This window comes from Athene noctua, chromosome Z, assembly GCF_965140245.1.
Source record: "Athene noctua chromosome Z, bAthNoc1.hap1.1, whole genome shotgun sequence".
NCBI lineage: Eukaryota > Metazoa > Chordata > Aves > Strigiformes > Strigidae > Athene > Athene noctua.
This window is the reverse complement of record NC_134077.1, coordinates 89,559,724-89,573,324: the sequence shown is the minus strand read 5'-3', so window position 1 is coordinate 89,573,324 and position 13,601 is coordinate 89,559,724. Positions and strand designations below refer to the sequence as shown.

At 37.0% G+C, this 13,601-nt stretch overlaps 1 protein-coding gene across 11 annotated transcripts in view; it reads left to right on the top strand.

The window, feature by feature from the left end:
* The window catches only part of KIAA0825 (KIAA0825 ortholog), a 251,648-nt gene that overhangs the window by 128,688 nt on the left and 109,359 nt on the right, over positions 1 to 13,601 (top strand). For all 11 annotated transcript variants that reach the window (XR_012635634.1, XM_074933019.1, XM_074933017.1 and 8 more), the window contains 2 exons: positions 3,614 to 3,769; positions 7,678 to 7,772. Coding sequence is in view for 10 of the 11 variants with exons in the window: in XM_074933019.1 (XP_074789120.1) it covers positions 3,614 to 3,769; positions 7,678 to 7,772 (251 nt within the window). In the remaining variant the exon portion in view is untranslated. The remainder of the gene's footprint in view (positions 1 to 3,613; positions 3,770 to 7,677; positions 7,773 to 13,601) is intronic.

Genomic DNA, 13,601 nt, shown 5'->3' with positions numbered 1-13,601 from the left:
TAAACACAGGTTTGCTTAAATTGTATGATAACACAGATCTACACAGCTTAATTAAGAAAGTTCTGTTTATTAGCTTTAATTACTAAATTACTATTCCTTGAATGCATAAGCAGGTGCTGTTAAGATCATTGCAAGTGTACAGAAGTGTTTATAATAAAATGCAAAATAATGCAAATATAGGCATAGGCCAAGATTTTTCTTTAAAAAAAAATTGATAGCAAAAAAAAAAAAAAAGCCCCAAAGATTAGGCAGCTATGTCTGTAAGAAGGCAATAGAGAACAGCTCAGTGCTGGCACTGTGCTTCTGAAAATCAGATCAACTGTTTAGTTCCTAAGTATAGGCTTAAAAGCAACCTTTATGCATCTGCATTTGGAAGCTTTAGAAGCAATGTAAGCATGTATGTAGAGATGGCAACCTAATATTAATACAATACAGAATCTTTTCAAGTTTCATCTCAAACAATTAAACGGTTCAGGAAGTGAAGTGAAAATTATTACTGTAATACAGTTCAAACAAAACCTTTTCACCTGGAGCACATTCAGGATTACTTTAAGTATAACGGAGTGAGGAAAAGATGATGAGCAAGACCTCCGAAAATATCACATAATCCAGTAGTTAGGGCAGTCACCTAGGGGACGGGGTACACGGGCTCGGATCTTCGTTCTGCCTGGTTTAGACCCGGGAATTGAATCTGCATCTCCCACAAGGAAACTGACTCCCCAGACGGCCAGACCATTAGGTACCAGCACGGAACTCTCCTCCTCCCCTGTTGGAGTTGTATCGCCTTGTAGAAATTGCTGCAAAAATCCGTTCTGTAACTTCTAGGGTCAAAAATAGAATCGTGCTCTAGCTGAAGGGGTAGAATGCCCATATCGGGTTCTGGAGACTCTGATCCAAGATCCAACTCCTGTGTGTATTCGGTTATTTATACAAAGTGGAGCAGCTCCAATAGGAGGTAAGAGGCTGAGAGAATTAGGTGGAAGAGGGACTTTAGCCTGACTTTCCACATCCCAGGTGTCTCTCCTTGAATTTCTGCAGTTAGTAAGAGCTTTGTTAAATATAGAACATTTCTCAGTGGAAAAAACTGCCTTGTTTTTTTTTTTTTTAAAAAAAAGAAGAAAAAAAAATCCTGACCAGCTCCACTCACAGAAAGGCTTAACCGTGTTACTTCAAATTGCCTTTGAAACCATTGCAAAACATTTTAATGCTTAGCGTGGCATTATGATGATGCACTTTTCAATAAAATTTTTCATAACTTAGATTATGTTTAATGCACCGGGCTACCAAGAAGTAGACTGGATTGTCTGTTCAAAGGTCCATCCTTTTGTTTGGAGACTACTTGGTCTATCAAGGGATCATGTTCTTAAAATTAGTTTGGAGATCTTTATGCCACACCGCTTAATAATTGCGTGTTGAATAGAGAACAAAATGATGAGACAGAAAATTGTTGTTCTCAATAATTTTCCTTAGAAAAGCAGGTGAAAAGGGATGTAGATTCTTGGAAGCTGTATTTGGAAATAGAGCTATGATGTTATAAAGATTTATAATAGATACTGTAGAACTCAAAACAGCCTCCAGTACTTAGTCTATTTATCAAAAAGTATAATAATTTTTTTAAAGTATTTTTGACTAATGGCTACCAAAGATAACCCAACTCTCTTGAGCTGTCATGCTCAGTAATATTCTGTTTACTTGGTTTCATGCCCAGGCAATGATAGTGAGGATATAGCTCACATGTTTACAAATATGATTTCATTTCTGTTTTCACATTTTTGAAACATGACCCTTTCAGGGTCTACAATATGTACTGCACTAAATGAGTTATTAAAGTCATGCAGTTACCATTGTTGAATAAGCCTCTTTGTGAAGACATAAATCCACAATATTCCAGAGACAGAAAAATGCCTGTACCGGGAGGTGAGCTGTACGCCACTTGAAATGTTCAAACCCTAGCAAGCATGGGCAGCGATTTCCAATATCTCTACTAAAAAAACCAACAGAATCTGCTTAGCTGGCTCTGTGACACCCAGAGGGCTGCGTTGCCTTAGAGCTGTCTACAGATTTTGTGAAAATGTGGGTATGCAAGGCAGTACATTTATGAAAAAATGGTAAACGTATAGAAATAGCTTTTAAATAACTCCCTTCACCGCTACTTTAAAATCTTTGTTATGGCATGAAGTCGTGAATGAACGGGGGAAAAAGCCCCAGACATTTCTGTAGGCTGAGAAAATACAGGTAAGAGACTCAGGGTGTGTTTTCACAGATGGGTTACGCTGTTGTCTTAAGACAAAAGAGCTCTTTTTTTTTTTTTTTTTTTTTTAATACACTTGGATTATGTCACGATTGTCTTAGGCAATCCTGACAGTTGGCTGCAGCCAGCAGAGAGAGAGAGTCCTGCTCTTTCTCTTGCCCTTGTGCTTTCCTGCTCCTAGGCCCCCCTTTGTACTAGTACTAGAAATCATGTGGCTTGTTTATCTGGCTGAAACCTTTCTTTTTTCTGGCTGATTTCACAACATATGCTAGTGCCAACACAAGGGAGAAACAGCTACAGTCTATGAGGATTGGGAGGGAGCTTGTGCCTTTCAGGCCAGACCACAGTTGGATCAGTGTAAACCGATGATGAAATTATTCTTTTAGAAAGTCCCACTGAGGAGCACGGGATGCCTTGGCAGGTAGCTTACATGTTCCCTCACCTGCATCTGAGAATTTTTTATCATCTCAGTAGTACTGCAAAGTAAGAGGAGCATTTGCATCCACCCATCTCAATGAAGACTCACCTTGAGTACTTGCTCAATGTTATGGCAATCCTATCATTATAGACTTCATTTTAATAACAATAAACTGTTTAATCACAGTAGTCCTTCCCGCAAATAGATCTGTAAGTGTTTCATTATCTAGCTCTCCGTAAAATGGTTCTATTTAATCAAAACACTTTATTGGCATGCAATGATGATTTATTTACATAGTAGTTTAAGAAGTGAAAACAGAAAAGATTGTGGCCAAAATAATCGTGCGTCTGTTACAGTATAGTTTCTAAAATTGCCATGTAAATCATAAATGACTTCTAGTCTTTGAATGCTTAAACAATTAAAAATAGCTTTGAAGAGTGGGAGAATATTTATTTCTTGTGTTGGAACAACTGATTTGAACGTGTTCATCAAACAATTAATTTACTGTCATGTAGTAAATATTTAATGCTGTCCAAAAAAACCTTTAAATATTCATTTAGAGTTTATCATGTAAAATAAATCATATAATAGCCATCTTACATTAGAACAGCTCATAGAAAGCATTTGGTTTTCAGTTCCACATCACCTAACGTATGTATATTTAATGAGAACTGATACACATAATTTGATGACAATTTCAGAACAAGAGTTTAGATTATTCTGATTTGCTTCAGTTGGATGGGTGTTCGTGGAGGTTATTGTAGCATCTTGTTACTTTTAAAAAGGTTTCTATTTTGTAAGAGATTACTTATTCTCTCCTTTAATATAAGGAACTTCTGTCAAGCCCACTGTAAAGTTAGGCTTGAAATTTAGGCAAATTTCACTCGGAAAGCTAGGTGGCAAATACTGTTTTGTGCTTGTTTTGTTTTTTTTTTTTCTAAAAGGAGTATTTGAAAGAGCAGCTGTCTTGTGAGAATTCTTCTGAAGATGGCGCTACCTCCAGTCAGTGCCTGCCTTTGACGCTGAAGGGCAGAGAAGAGCAGCCTGTCTTCAACCCTTTCCAGGTGTACAGACAATCTTGCGCAACAGTGTTCAATCAGGTTTGTCAAAATCTGAAACCTTGGTTATAGTATAATTTTTACTTGTCGGTCTTATTATGATCATGATAATGACAGAGACTGAAATGATGAAAACGGAATTAATTACACGCGTTCACATTTGATGAAGCGCAAAGGAATATTATTACTCAGGAATCTAATGAGGGCACCCTCTACACTAGCATGATGTTCAAAAAGCCATTATTGTCCTTTCCTTTTATCAGAATTATTGCATGTAAGAGCAATTTGCATTTACTTAGACTTTCTGTGTTAGTTCAGTACAGTGAGGGAAAGCCCATTAGTAGCAATGACATTTATTACGCCTGTGTAATGGTACATGGGCCTAGTCTTCTTTGAGAAGTCATGGCAAAACTCCAAGTGCACACTTAGAATCTTCCTGATGACTCTTTCGCAGAAACGTTGAACAGCGAAGTAGAGGGTGGTTTGAAAATGCAGAGGTAAGCAGGGGAAAAAAATACACCCCAAAAAAGTGAAAGTGTCCATTTCTCTGTCTTTCATTAAGGCATGTTAGTGATATGTAAAGGGTTATAATTTACTTGTAGAAACTAGTTTCCTGATAGTGTAACAGATAAGGAAAATAGATCTAGTTGCCTAAATCTCTGCCAGAGCACCACATGACCAATTTATGGCACAAAATGTTTCTGATGGCACTTGGACACTTAAAAAATCTTACACCGCTGTCTCTCAAATCTTCCTAATCCATCATCTACAGTTTTGATTCTACCCCTCAATTGCAAATACTTAAAAACAAATGGTATTGCAGTATGAGATTCACTTTACAGACTTGTGGTAGAAACACATCTCTGCTTTTAAATAATATAATCTCCTTTCCCAGTTTTCAGCATTTTGGACTATTTTACTTGTTGTGTTGCTGTAAAATATATCTGGTTTGATTTTTTGGGGTTTTTCTTTTTTATTAATGTATAACGAATGCTTCATCATTGTCATGTTGCAATAAAGGTGTTAATATCCTGAAAAAGGAGATTAATACCAATTTCACAAGGCTTTTCACGCCAGAGGAACGTGCTTTAAAAATACCTTTTTTTTTTTTTTTTTTCCCTTCCACTAGTCCCTTCATGTATATCTTAAACAGATATAATTTAAGGGGCTACGTAATCACTCACTCAATTTGAAATGCAGAAAATAGTTTATCATGCCTCAATTCTCGATTCATTAATAGTGTGGTAGAATAAGACCTTCAGGTAGTGACAACTCAGGGCAGAATTCTGCTGCTACATGACAGGTTTGCAGTGCTCTATTAATCAACAGATGACAAGGGATACTTCATATTAAATTGCTTCGGATTTTGTAAACTCTTGGCGTAAAGTCTGCTACCTGGGTATGGAGAAGTATCTTAAAATTAAAAGGAAAAAAGAGTGATCATGGACCTTAAAGTACCGTGTGCCAACCCTGTTGTTGACAATGACAGATTTATTTCTTGAGATTAATAATATTATTAAATAGCATAGTTCTCTTTACCATAAAATTGCACATTTATTAAGTGGTGTGGGACTGTCAGTTTATAATGGTCAGTACAGCTCAGTGTCTGGTTTCCTGTGAAGACCAGTGCCTGCAGAAGATGCCAGAGCGCTGGCAATGAACAGTGTTTATTCTCAAAGGGTGTATTTCTTCTTTAATCCATTTCTTACTGGTTGGCAACTGCCATGAAGCTTAGGAGTTTATAATCCATGATTAATTTCTTGATTTTCTTTAAATCTATTGTAACTAGATGTGTTTTTAATACATCAACTAACATTTTGTCCTTTTATAAATTCTAAGTCCCCACAATATACTCTGTCAATGAGTTAAGTACGCATTGCTTTTTAAAACTTTTCTCTCAGAAGGGCCAGTTGGAAGAGGCATGGCAATACTCTTTATGAGCCCAGAGAGCTGCTTCAGCTTTAAGCAGAGGATGTTTGTGCTACACAGTCCTATATAATATATTATAATATATAATAATGTAATATGTAACTACTGTTGTTATCTTGGCTCCTTCAGTAGAGGTTTTCGTAAAATAAATTATTTCAAAAGCTCTCGGAAAGATAATTTGTAGTAAGCATTCTATGTATTGTTTGTAGGTATATATAAAAATTGCAGTACATTAGGGTGATTGACTTTTCTCTTCTGAAGTTTTGCTAATTTGTCCCTATCCTGTCAAATTTAGCAAGATACTTAATCATAATTTCCACAAATTTTACTGCTCCTGAAACAAAGGCCGCTGAACAGGTATTTTGAGATCAACTCCAGCATTTTTGATTAATGATATGTAAATGTCTTACCTTTCAACCTTCTAGTTCAGTAGCTGATTCTGGGAAGGTGTCATTTCTGTTAACAATTCAGCCATTTAATTCTTACATTCCTGTAAAAATCTTGAATAATCACCATCTGGTCCTAGTAACTTGTTGCTCTTGATTTTATCAATTTGTCCTGACACCTCAATCTCTGCCAGTGCTGCTGCTCCTCTATTGTCTAATAAGATTAACTCGAGGCTGTGTGACTCCTCACAGTATCAGAGAAGAAAAATGCTACAAAGAAATTATTTTCCTTTCTTGAAATGCCTTTTTTTTTTTTTTTTAAATCGATCCTTTATTTTTTTCACAGAACTGATCAGTCTGGTGGAATACATTTTTATGTGTTATAAATTTTCCTTTTTTTTAATGACTGTTGCTACTGGCTCTTTAGCTTCTCCTTTTTATCGATCTTGATTTTACAAGTACTTCTCTGTGTTGATTTTAATTCAGTGCAGGGTTTAGAACAGTCACCTCTTTTCTCCTGTGTCCCACAGTTCTCTGTTGACTCTTTTCACCTTATTTCTTGTTCATCAGATGTTCACTGTTATTTCTTCATCCACTTTCACACTATATCATTCTTTCTTTAGCTATCCTTGTCTCCTTTTCTTACTCTGTATTTCACCTTTATTTTTCTAGGTTACTTTTAAGGGCGTGCCAAAGATGAGGGTTAAGGAGAAAATTAAATTAAAAGAAGGAAGGGAATAAAATAACAGTGGAGGAGAGGGGAGGTACTGCGCTGATTGTGCTCTTGCAGAAGAACTAAGTGCTGTGTATAAGAAGAAAAAGACGCACTGCAAGATAAACTTTACCCTTCTTACTGAGGGTTGTTTCCATTGTTTTGACTTTTTTTTTTAAAAAAAACTACTCAGTGCTATTTTACTGTTAGAACAATAATTTTTGGATTATTTCCTCCCAAGAATGTTGAATTGTAGTCACTGCTTGGCCATTACTGACAATGAAAATTAATATTATGCAACAGGAGTTACTGTTTTGTAAACACGAGAATGTGGTGTGTGGTCTTTTGTCTGCCCACTATTATTGTAGATCCTTTTTATTTATTAAATAAGCAATATGGAGTTATATTTGTTCATATTGTCTAGACTTACTGCTGTTTATAATAACCATCTGGTGACTGGAGTGCCTTACAAAACAAGTAAACCATCACTCTAATTACGATACAGGTTACATCTTCAATTCCAGATATACCAAGTTTTTCATTACAAACTTTTTGCTGACAGCAGAAAATGTAAATTGCTGTTACATAAAAAGTTGCCAATTATTTTGCTTTTCAAACAAGGAGTCAAGCTCTCAGACAAAGTGGTTGGGCAGAATGCCATTAACAGTTGGAAGAATAACGGTTCAAAAAATTGATTTATCTTTTTATAAATAATGGCTACATCCCCAAATGGATTTATAAATTAATTGCTGTCTTATTGGGATAAGAACCTTCTTCTGTGGACATGATTGATATCATCTGCCTAAGTCCTTGTTCTAGACCCCCCTCCTTCTTGGTTAGTATATCACAGCTGGAGCTTTAATTTACTGATCATATTAACACTGATTAATAACTAACAAAAGCTTCTTGCCATGTATCAACAGTCAACCATTACTGAATGGAACTGGGATTGGTCAAACTTGCTGCCAAGTTATCTGGGACTGAATCAGATGACCTTCAGGGTGCTGCTGGCACACAGGTAATGGGATTTTTGGCAAATAATTGCACTTTCTTGTTGTCTTTCTTACTTTATAACAGCCAATACGCAAAGATTTTACTGGTGAAATTTATAATGTAAATTGTACGTTTATTTTTAAATATGCAGTTTTAAGATGGCCATACTTATTCTCTATTGTATTTGATCCATGCAAAGATGGCTTTAAATTCCTATCTTGAGGAACCTAATATATCCTTTCTGTCTGAGACCTGACTATATGTTGATATGGCCCTTAAATAGTGCTTTAAAAGGAAATTAGTATCTTTTACAAACTTATACTGCTCAGAGAGTTTTCAGCTGTATAAGCACAGAATTTAGGGGTTGTTTACTCAAGTTGCAGTGAGTCTTAAATTCAGTTGGGGGCATGACAAGTGTAGCTAGAAATAGAAAGTATTTCCTTAATATTTTTTAGCTAATGGAACTGAACATTTTTTTATTTTTAAAATTTAACTGCTTAATTGATAAACAGATATCTTCAATGCAGAATTGATACTTGTTAAATCCATAAATAGCAATTCATTAAATTCAGAAAATTGTTGGGGGAAAAAATGGGTATTTTTTTATTAAATATTTGCCACTTAGACCTTTTCAAAAACTGTAAAACTTACATGTTGAAAACTAATAAGATCTTTAACATTCCCTTCTTAATTCTGAATCCTCCTGGTGATATCTAATATGGTCATATCATTCATCTTTTAAACTGAACTGTTTCTCTCTTCAGAAACTAGAGTGTCAATTTCAAAAGCGTGTGAATTTGCATGTCAAAAATGTTTTGATGTTGTTTATGCCATTTTCTCAATTTATTGTTAGCAGTTAGTTTTAAACATTTAATTCTTCATTTCATATATAAAGTATTTGTGCAGTCTATTTCTAGTCTTCTTTCTTAATTTTGCTATGATTAATTCTTTCCCCACCCAAATTATTATTTTCGAAAATTTTAATGCAATTGCACAAAAGCTGATGCTAGCAAAAACGTTAGCCATTCAGTTCTCTTCTTGATGTTCTCTGTTACCCACTACCACACAGAATATGGGACTTCATGGACTTTTTGGTCTGTGCCAGCAGTGTCAGTTTTATGTTAAACCGCAGAGACAATTCAGTACTAGGGTTGGGTTTTTTTTTTTCTTTGATAATTCTCCTGCTGATTGCTAACACTTGTCCTTCATTAAAAATGAAGTAGTTTGCCCTTTTAAAAGAGATTCTAATAGAAAGTCTCAGGCTCAAGCTGGTTCTTGAACTTCCCTTCATGTTGATGTCATCCGTGTGAGCCAAAGGGAGCAGAGGACTGCTGTGATTTGCAGAGGGAACGTTTTCTGTGAACATTTCATCTTCTCTGATATCTTGAAACACATTTCGTTTTAATTTTAATCTCTTTATAGAGTTTAGAAACAAGTCATGTATATGCCTTCTTTGTCCTTCTTTGTATTTCATGTCTTTGTCATATCACCTATTGTTGCATCTTTTTTTTTTGTTGTTGTTTAATAAGGGCCCTAATTGTTGTCATCCTTCCTAATTTGCAAATGTCTCCATTCATTGCCCTTCTACATGATATGGAAATTCTCATCTAGAAGTGACATTATGCAAGCCATTAATGATTAGCTCATGGATTTATTATTTAAACCACTCTACTTTACAGACCAACAGATCGTTTAAACCCGTTGTGATCATTACGCAGAATTGCTAATCCAATATCTGCCGTAACAAACAGCATCTCCAACACACCTTATCTTTACGTGACTTAATTTTTAGCACAGCTAAAGTATGTCTGCTCATGTTTTCCAGATGGCTAGGCCCAGTCTAGCTGGTCTTGTGGCTACTCAAGTAAGCTTTGCAGGGACTCAGGCGAGCCCAATCTTTAGGTGATTCTTCATGCTCCTTCTTAACACTGCACCAACCTCAGCCTTGTGCTCAGGAGTTAAGGTTCAAGAGGAACGGGTGTGTTATTATCTTGATGTCCTCTTTATGAGGGACATGCTCTGTTTCTACTGTTTGCCTCCTGAGACAAGTTAAACAAAACTAAGGGCAGTACTTTTTGAGTCAGAACCATCAGTGTATAAAGTGGAGTGCCACAGCACTTTAATTATTCCTTTCTTTAACACATGCTAAAGCTTTTCCTCATCAGTTACTTATGTGCAGGCAAAAATATTCTTACCTGTTCACAGTGATACTGGGTTCTATTTCCTTTTTTTATATTTAAAGAGAAATACTGTCTGTTTCATACAAAGTAAAATAAGTATGCTCTGCTCTCTCTTCGGTGGGAAAAAGGTAAAAATACTTAGGGGACTCATTTACAAGGGAAGTGCTCCCCTAACCTAGTTAATGACTGAGTTAGGTGGGAGGGGGTTATGGGAGCATTGTCCCAGAGCCAGCAAGTGGTAGGCAAATTAATTGGTTGGTGGTTAGGGGAAAGTAAAAGGCTTTTAGGACTGGTTAAAAAGGGAATGAACTGTTGTGTACTACTCATTGGCTCCACATGAGCATGTGAATCTAATCCACGCATTCTGATGATCCTCAAAGTGTTTGGGAAATTTAGCAAATTAAACGTGCGGGTGGTTAACGATACTATTTTATTTTAAGGTTATGAAATATAGAACACTATCAGGAAAAGCCTATTAAAGTTGAGCAGTAAGCAGTAACATAGAAAACTTAAAATTCATCCATGTTTACAGTTCATACCTTTAGAAACTGTGAAGAAGTTTTCCTTACAGGAAGGAAAGGGATACATAGATGGATTCCTTTCCTTTACAGTTTTACTTCTGATTTTTTTTTTTTTTTACATATAGCTTGAGCTGTGAGAATAAAAGTTAAAACAAACTTTTCAATTATACTTGAAACAATATCTTTTAATAAGCCCATTAACATTCAGATAATTGATAGTACTTGATTTAACCAAGTTTTAAGAATATCCTGCTTGCTTACACAGATAAACCCTGTTTTTTCGAATCTTGGCAGTCACTTGTACACCCTTAGGTATCTCAGTACCAAATGGGAGTTCCTTACCTCTAGTACATATGTTAAGACAAGAAGACCGTGTGCTTTTAGTTATTGCTTAATTCACATGTATCTCAACTTGTAATCACTGTCCTGTTTGGAAATGAAAAACTATTACTGTCTGGCTAAATCAGCATGTTAAAACTGTTTCTGCAGTTTATCGTATCAACTATGATTTCTTCTTTTTAACTGTCTGGCCACTATCTCTATGCATCTTATCACATTTGAAAATACTTCAGTGACTAGGGTGAGCTGGTCCCAGTGGCTTAGTGCCCATATAGCTGTTTGCTCACTCCTCCCACAGTGGATGGAGAAGAGAACTGGAAGAGCGGAGATGACAAAACTCACGGGTCGAGGTAATGACAGTTTAGTAAGTGAAGCAAAGCAAAACAAGGAATTCATCCAGCACTTCCCATCAGCAGGCAGATGTCCAGCCCCTTCCTGGGAAGCCGGGCTCCGTCACGCGTAGCGGTTCCTTGGCAAGGCAAACGCCAAACCCCCAGCGTCCCCCTTCCTGCTCCTTTCCCCAGCTTTTGTTGCTGAGCACAGCATTTGCATGGCACAGAATATCCCTTGGGTCACTTGGGGTCAGCCGTCCTGCCTGTGTCCCCTCCCAAGTTCTTGCCCACCCCCAGCCCACTTGCTGGGGGGGCAGAGTGGGAACAAGAAAAGGCCTTGGTGCTGTGCAGGCACTGCTCAGCAGCAGCCAAAAAGCTGGTGTGTTGTCAGCACGGAGGCACAAACCCAAAGCACAGTGCCATACGTTACCCTTCTTATTTAGGTACTCTTCTTTATACTGACATGTGAGTTGAATACTTTCTGATATGTATTTTCAGAGAAGTATCTCAGCAACGCGTACGTAGTTATAAGATATTAATATTTTGGTGGAGTTTGAGATGTGACCTTCCTTCTGCAGTTCTACAGGACTTTCAGGTGCATTGAATACATTACTGCAGAGAATAACTACATTCCACTTAGTATAACGATGGTAAACACCCAAGATGTTTTGTGACACTTTAGCCGTTCTCCACTCTCACAGTAATTTGCTGTGCTGAGGAGTGTCCGGGATTGTCTCCTCTGCGCTTAGGGAAGTTTCACAGAGCACTGGTGCCAGTGCAGGGCAAGAAGCAGTGGTTTGACTGGAACAACGTGTGGGGGTGTGTGTGAGCAGGAGCACTCTGGGACCTACAGGATCAGACAGAAGAGCTCACGACTGCAAAGCCAGCGACGGTCAGGTACGAGATCTTAAGAGCAGGAAGCACAACAGCTTAATAACTGAGAGGGGAATATGTTGATTTACCATAAATGCATCAGGTGAGAAACAGTACCAAGTTAAAAAAATCGCGCAAGTCAAACGCAATGTTTGTTCGAGTGAATAAGAAATGCCATGAAAAACATCTAGACTGGAAATCAGAAGATGATTTCCAACAGGTACATTAGTGTAGCTCAAGAAGAGTTTTCCAGAGAGTGTTTGCACAGTGACAAGAGCTTAAGTAGTTTAAAGTTGAAGCAGGATAGAGCAAGTGTTTTGCTTCCAGTCATGTGTTCCTTTGATAAATATTCTCAACCGTGCAGCAGCAGCTTCTCAAAGCATAGTAGAAAACCTGGAATTGTTTATATACGGGCTTTAAGGAAACTATAAAAAATTAATGTTTGTTTTCTACTAAAACTGGATGAAACATGTAGGCTTTCTAGTAATATTTGCTACAAAATATACACAAATTCTCACATTCTTTGGACTCCAGAATTTTTCTTAGCATAGCTCAGACTGCATTCTGTCTGACAAACCACTGGGCTGTTCGCAAGTGAAACTGCTTTTTTAGGAAGGTAATGACTATCCTTGACAGCAGGGTGCTGCCCTAAGATCCCATTATGCTGTGGAAGCTGATCTTGTATCCAGTGTCCTTTTATTTATTTTTATTTAAATCCTTTTGACTGTATTGGGTGAGGAATGTCTACTTGCTTTTTGCAAATAAATTTGTTAATGTGGTTGTGGCATTCGTTCCCCATACTAGAGTTAGGTGATAAAATGATATGTTTTGTGTTTGATTAAGCTTAATAAAACTGAAATTAAGTCAAAAATTCTTGTTTAGAATTTTGAATGATTGCAGGGCAAAATCTGCATAGCTCTTGTATATTCTAGTGGATACACAGACACCATCTGCTGAGAATGGTAGCCATATGGTGAACTATTTATAGAAAATGTTTATATTCATTGTGTTGTTGATTATCTAGATATCCAGAAAATGCTCCTTTAAAATCCAGTTTATCAACACATGGAAAAACGTATTATGTAGTTTTGAAATTGAAAAGAATGTCAGCAAACTGCATGTGCTTTGTTGTCTGTGAAAAGACTTTTTTTTTTTTTTTTTTTAATGCAACTCTACAAAAGCCTCTGGTCTGAGGGATGAGTTAAAATACCCAGGGTATGATAAGGTATGAAGTTTTCTAGCCATTTTCTTCATAGAAGAAACAAATGGTGGAAGAGCAGTTACTGGCACGATGCCAAGACAAGAGACCATCTCTGCATGGCAGAGGATGCCAGTGTTATGTCTAGTGTACTTTTGGATGTGTTAGTCCTTCTTCTAAACTGCACATGCTCCTAGACCTTTTGCATCCAAATTGCTGGGTATTGGAAATCCATATTGTTGTTACGGCTGGAAGTCAACTATTAATGATGTGTTGGTGAAGAACTGGGATGCCATTAATACTGCAGTAATCACCACCTGCTTGGTGAGATTATAATGGATGCCCTTATAATCCGTGTGAGAATGGGCTTTCTAAAATGCATGGGAGGCTATGAAAGACAGGATCCCATTG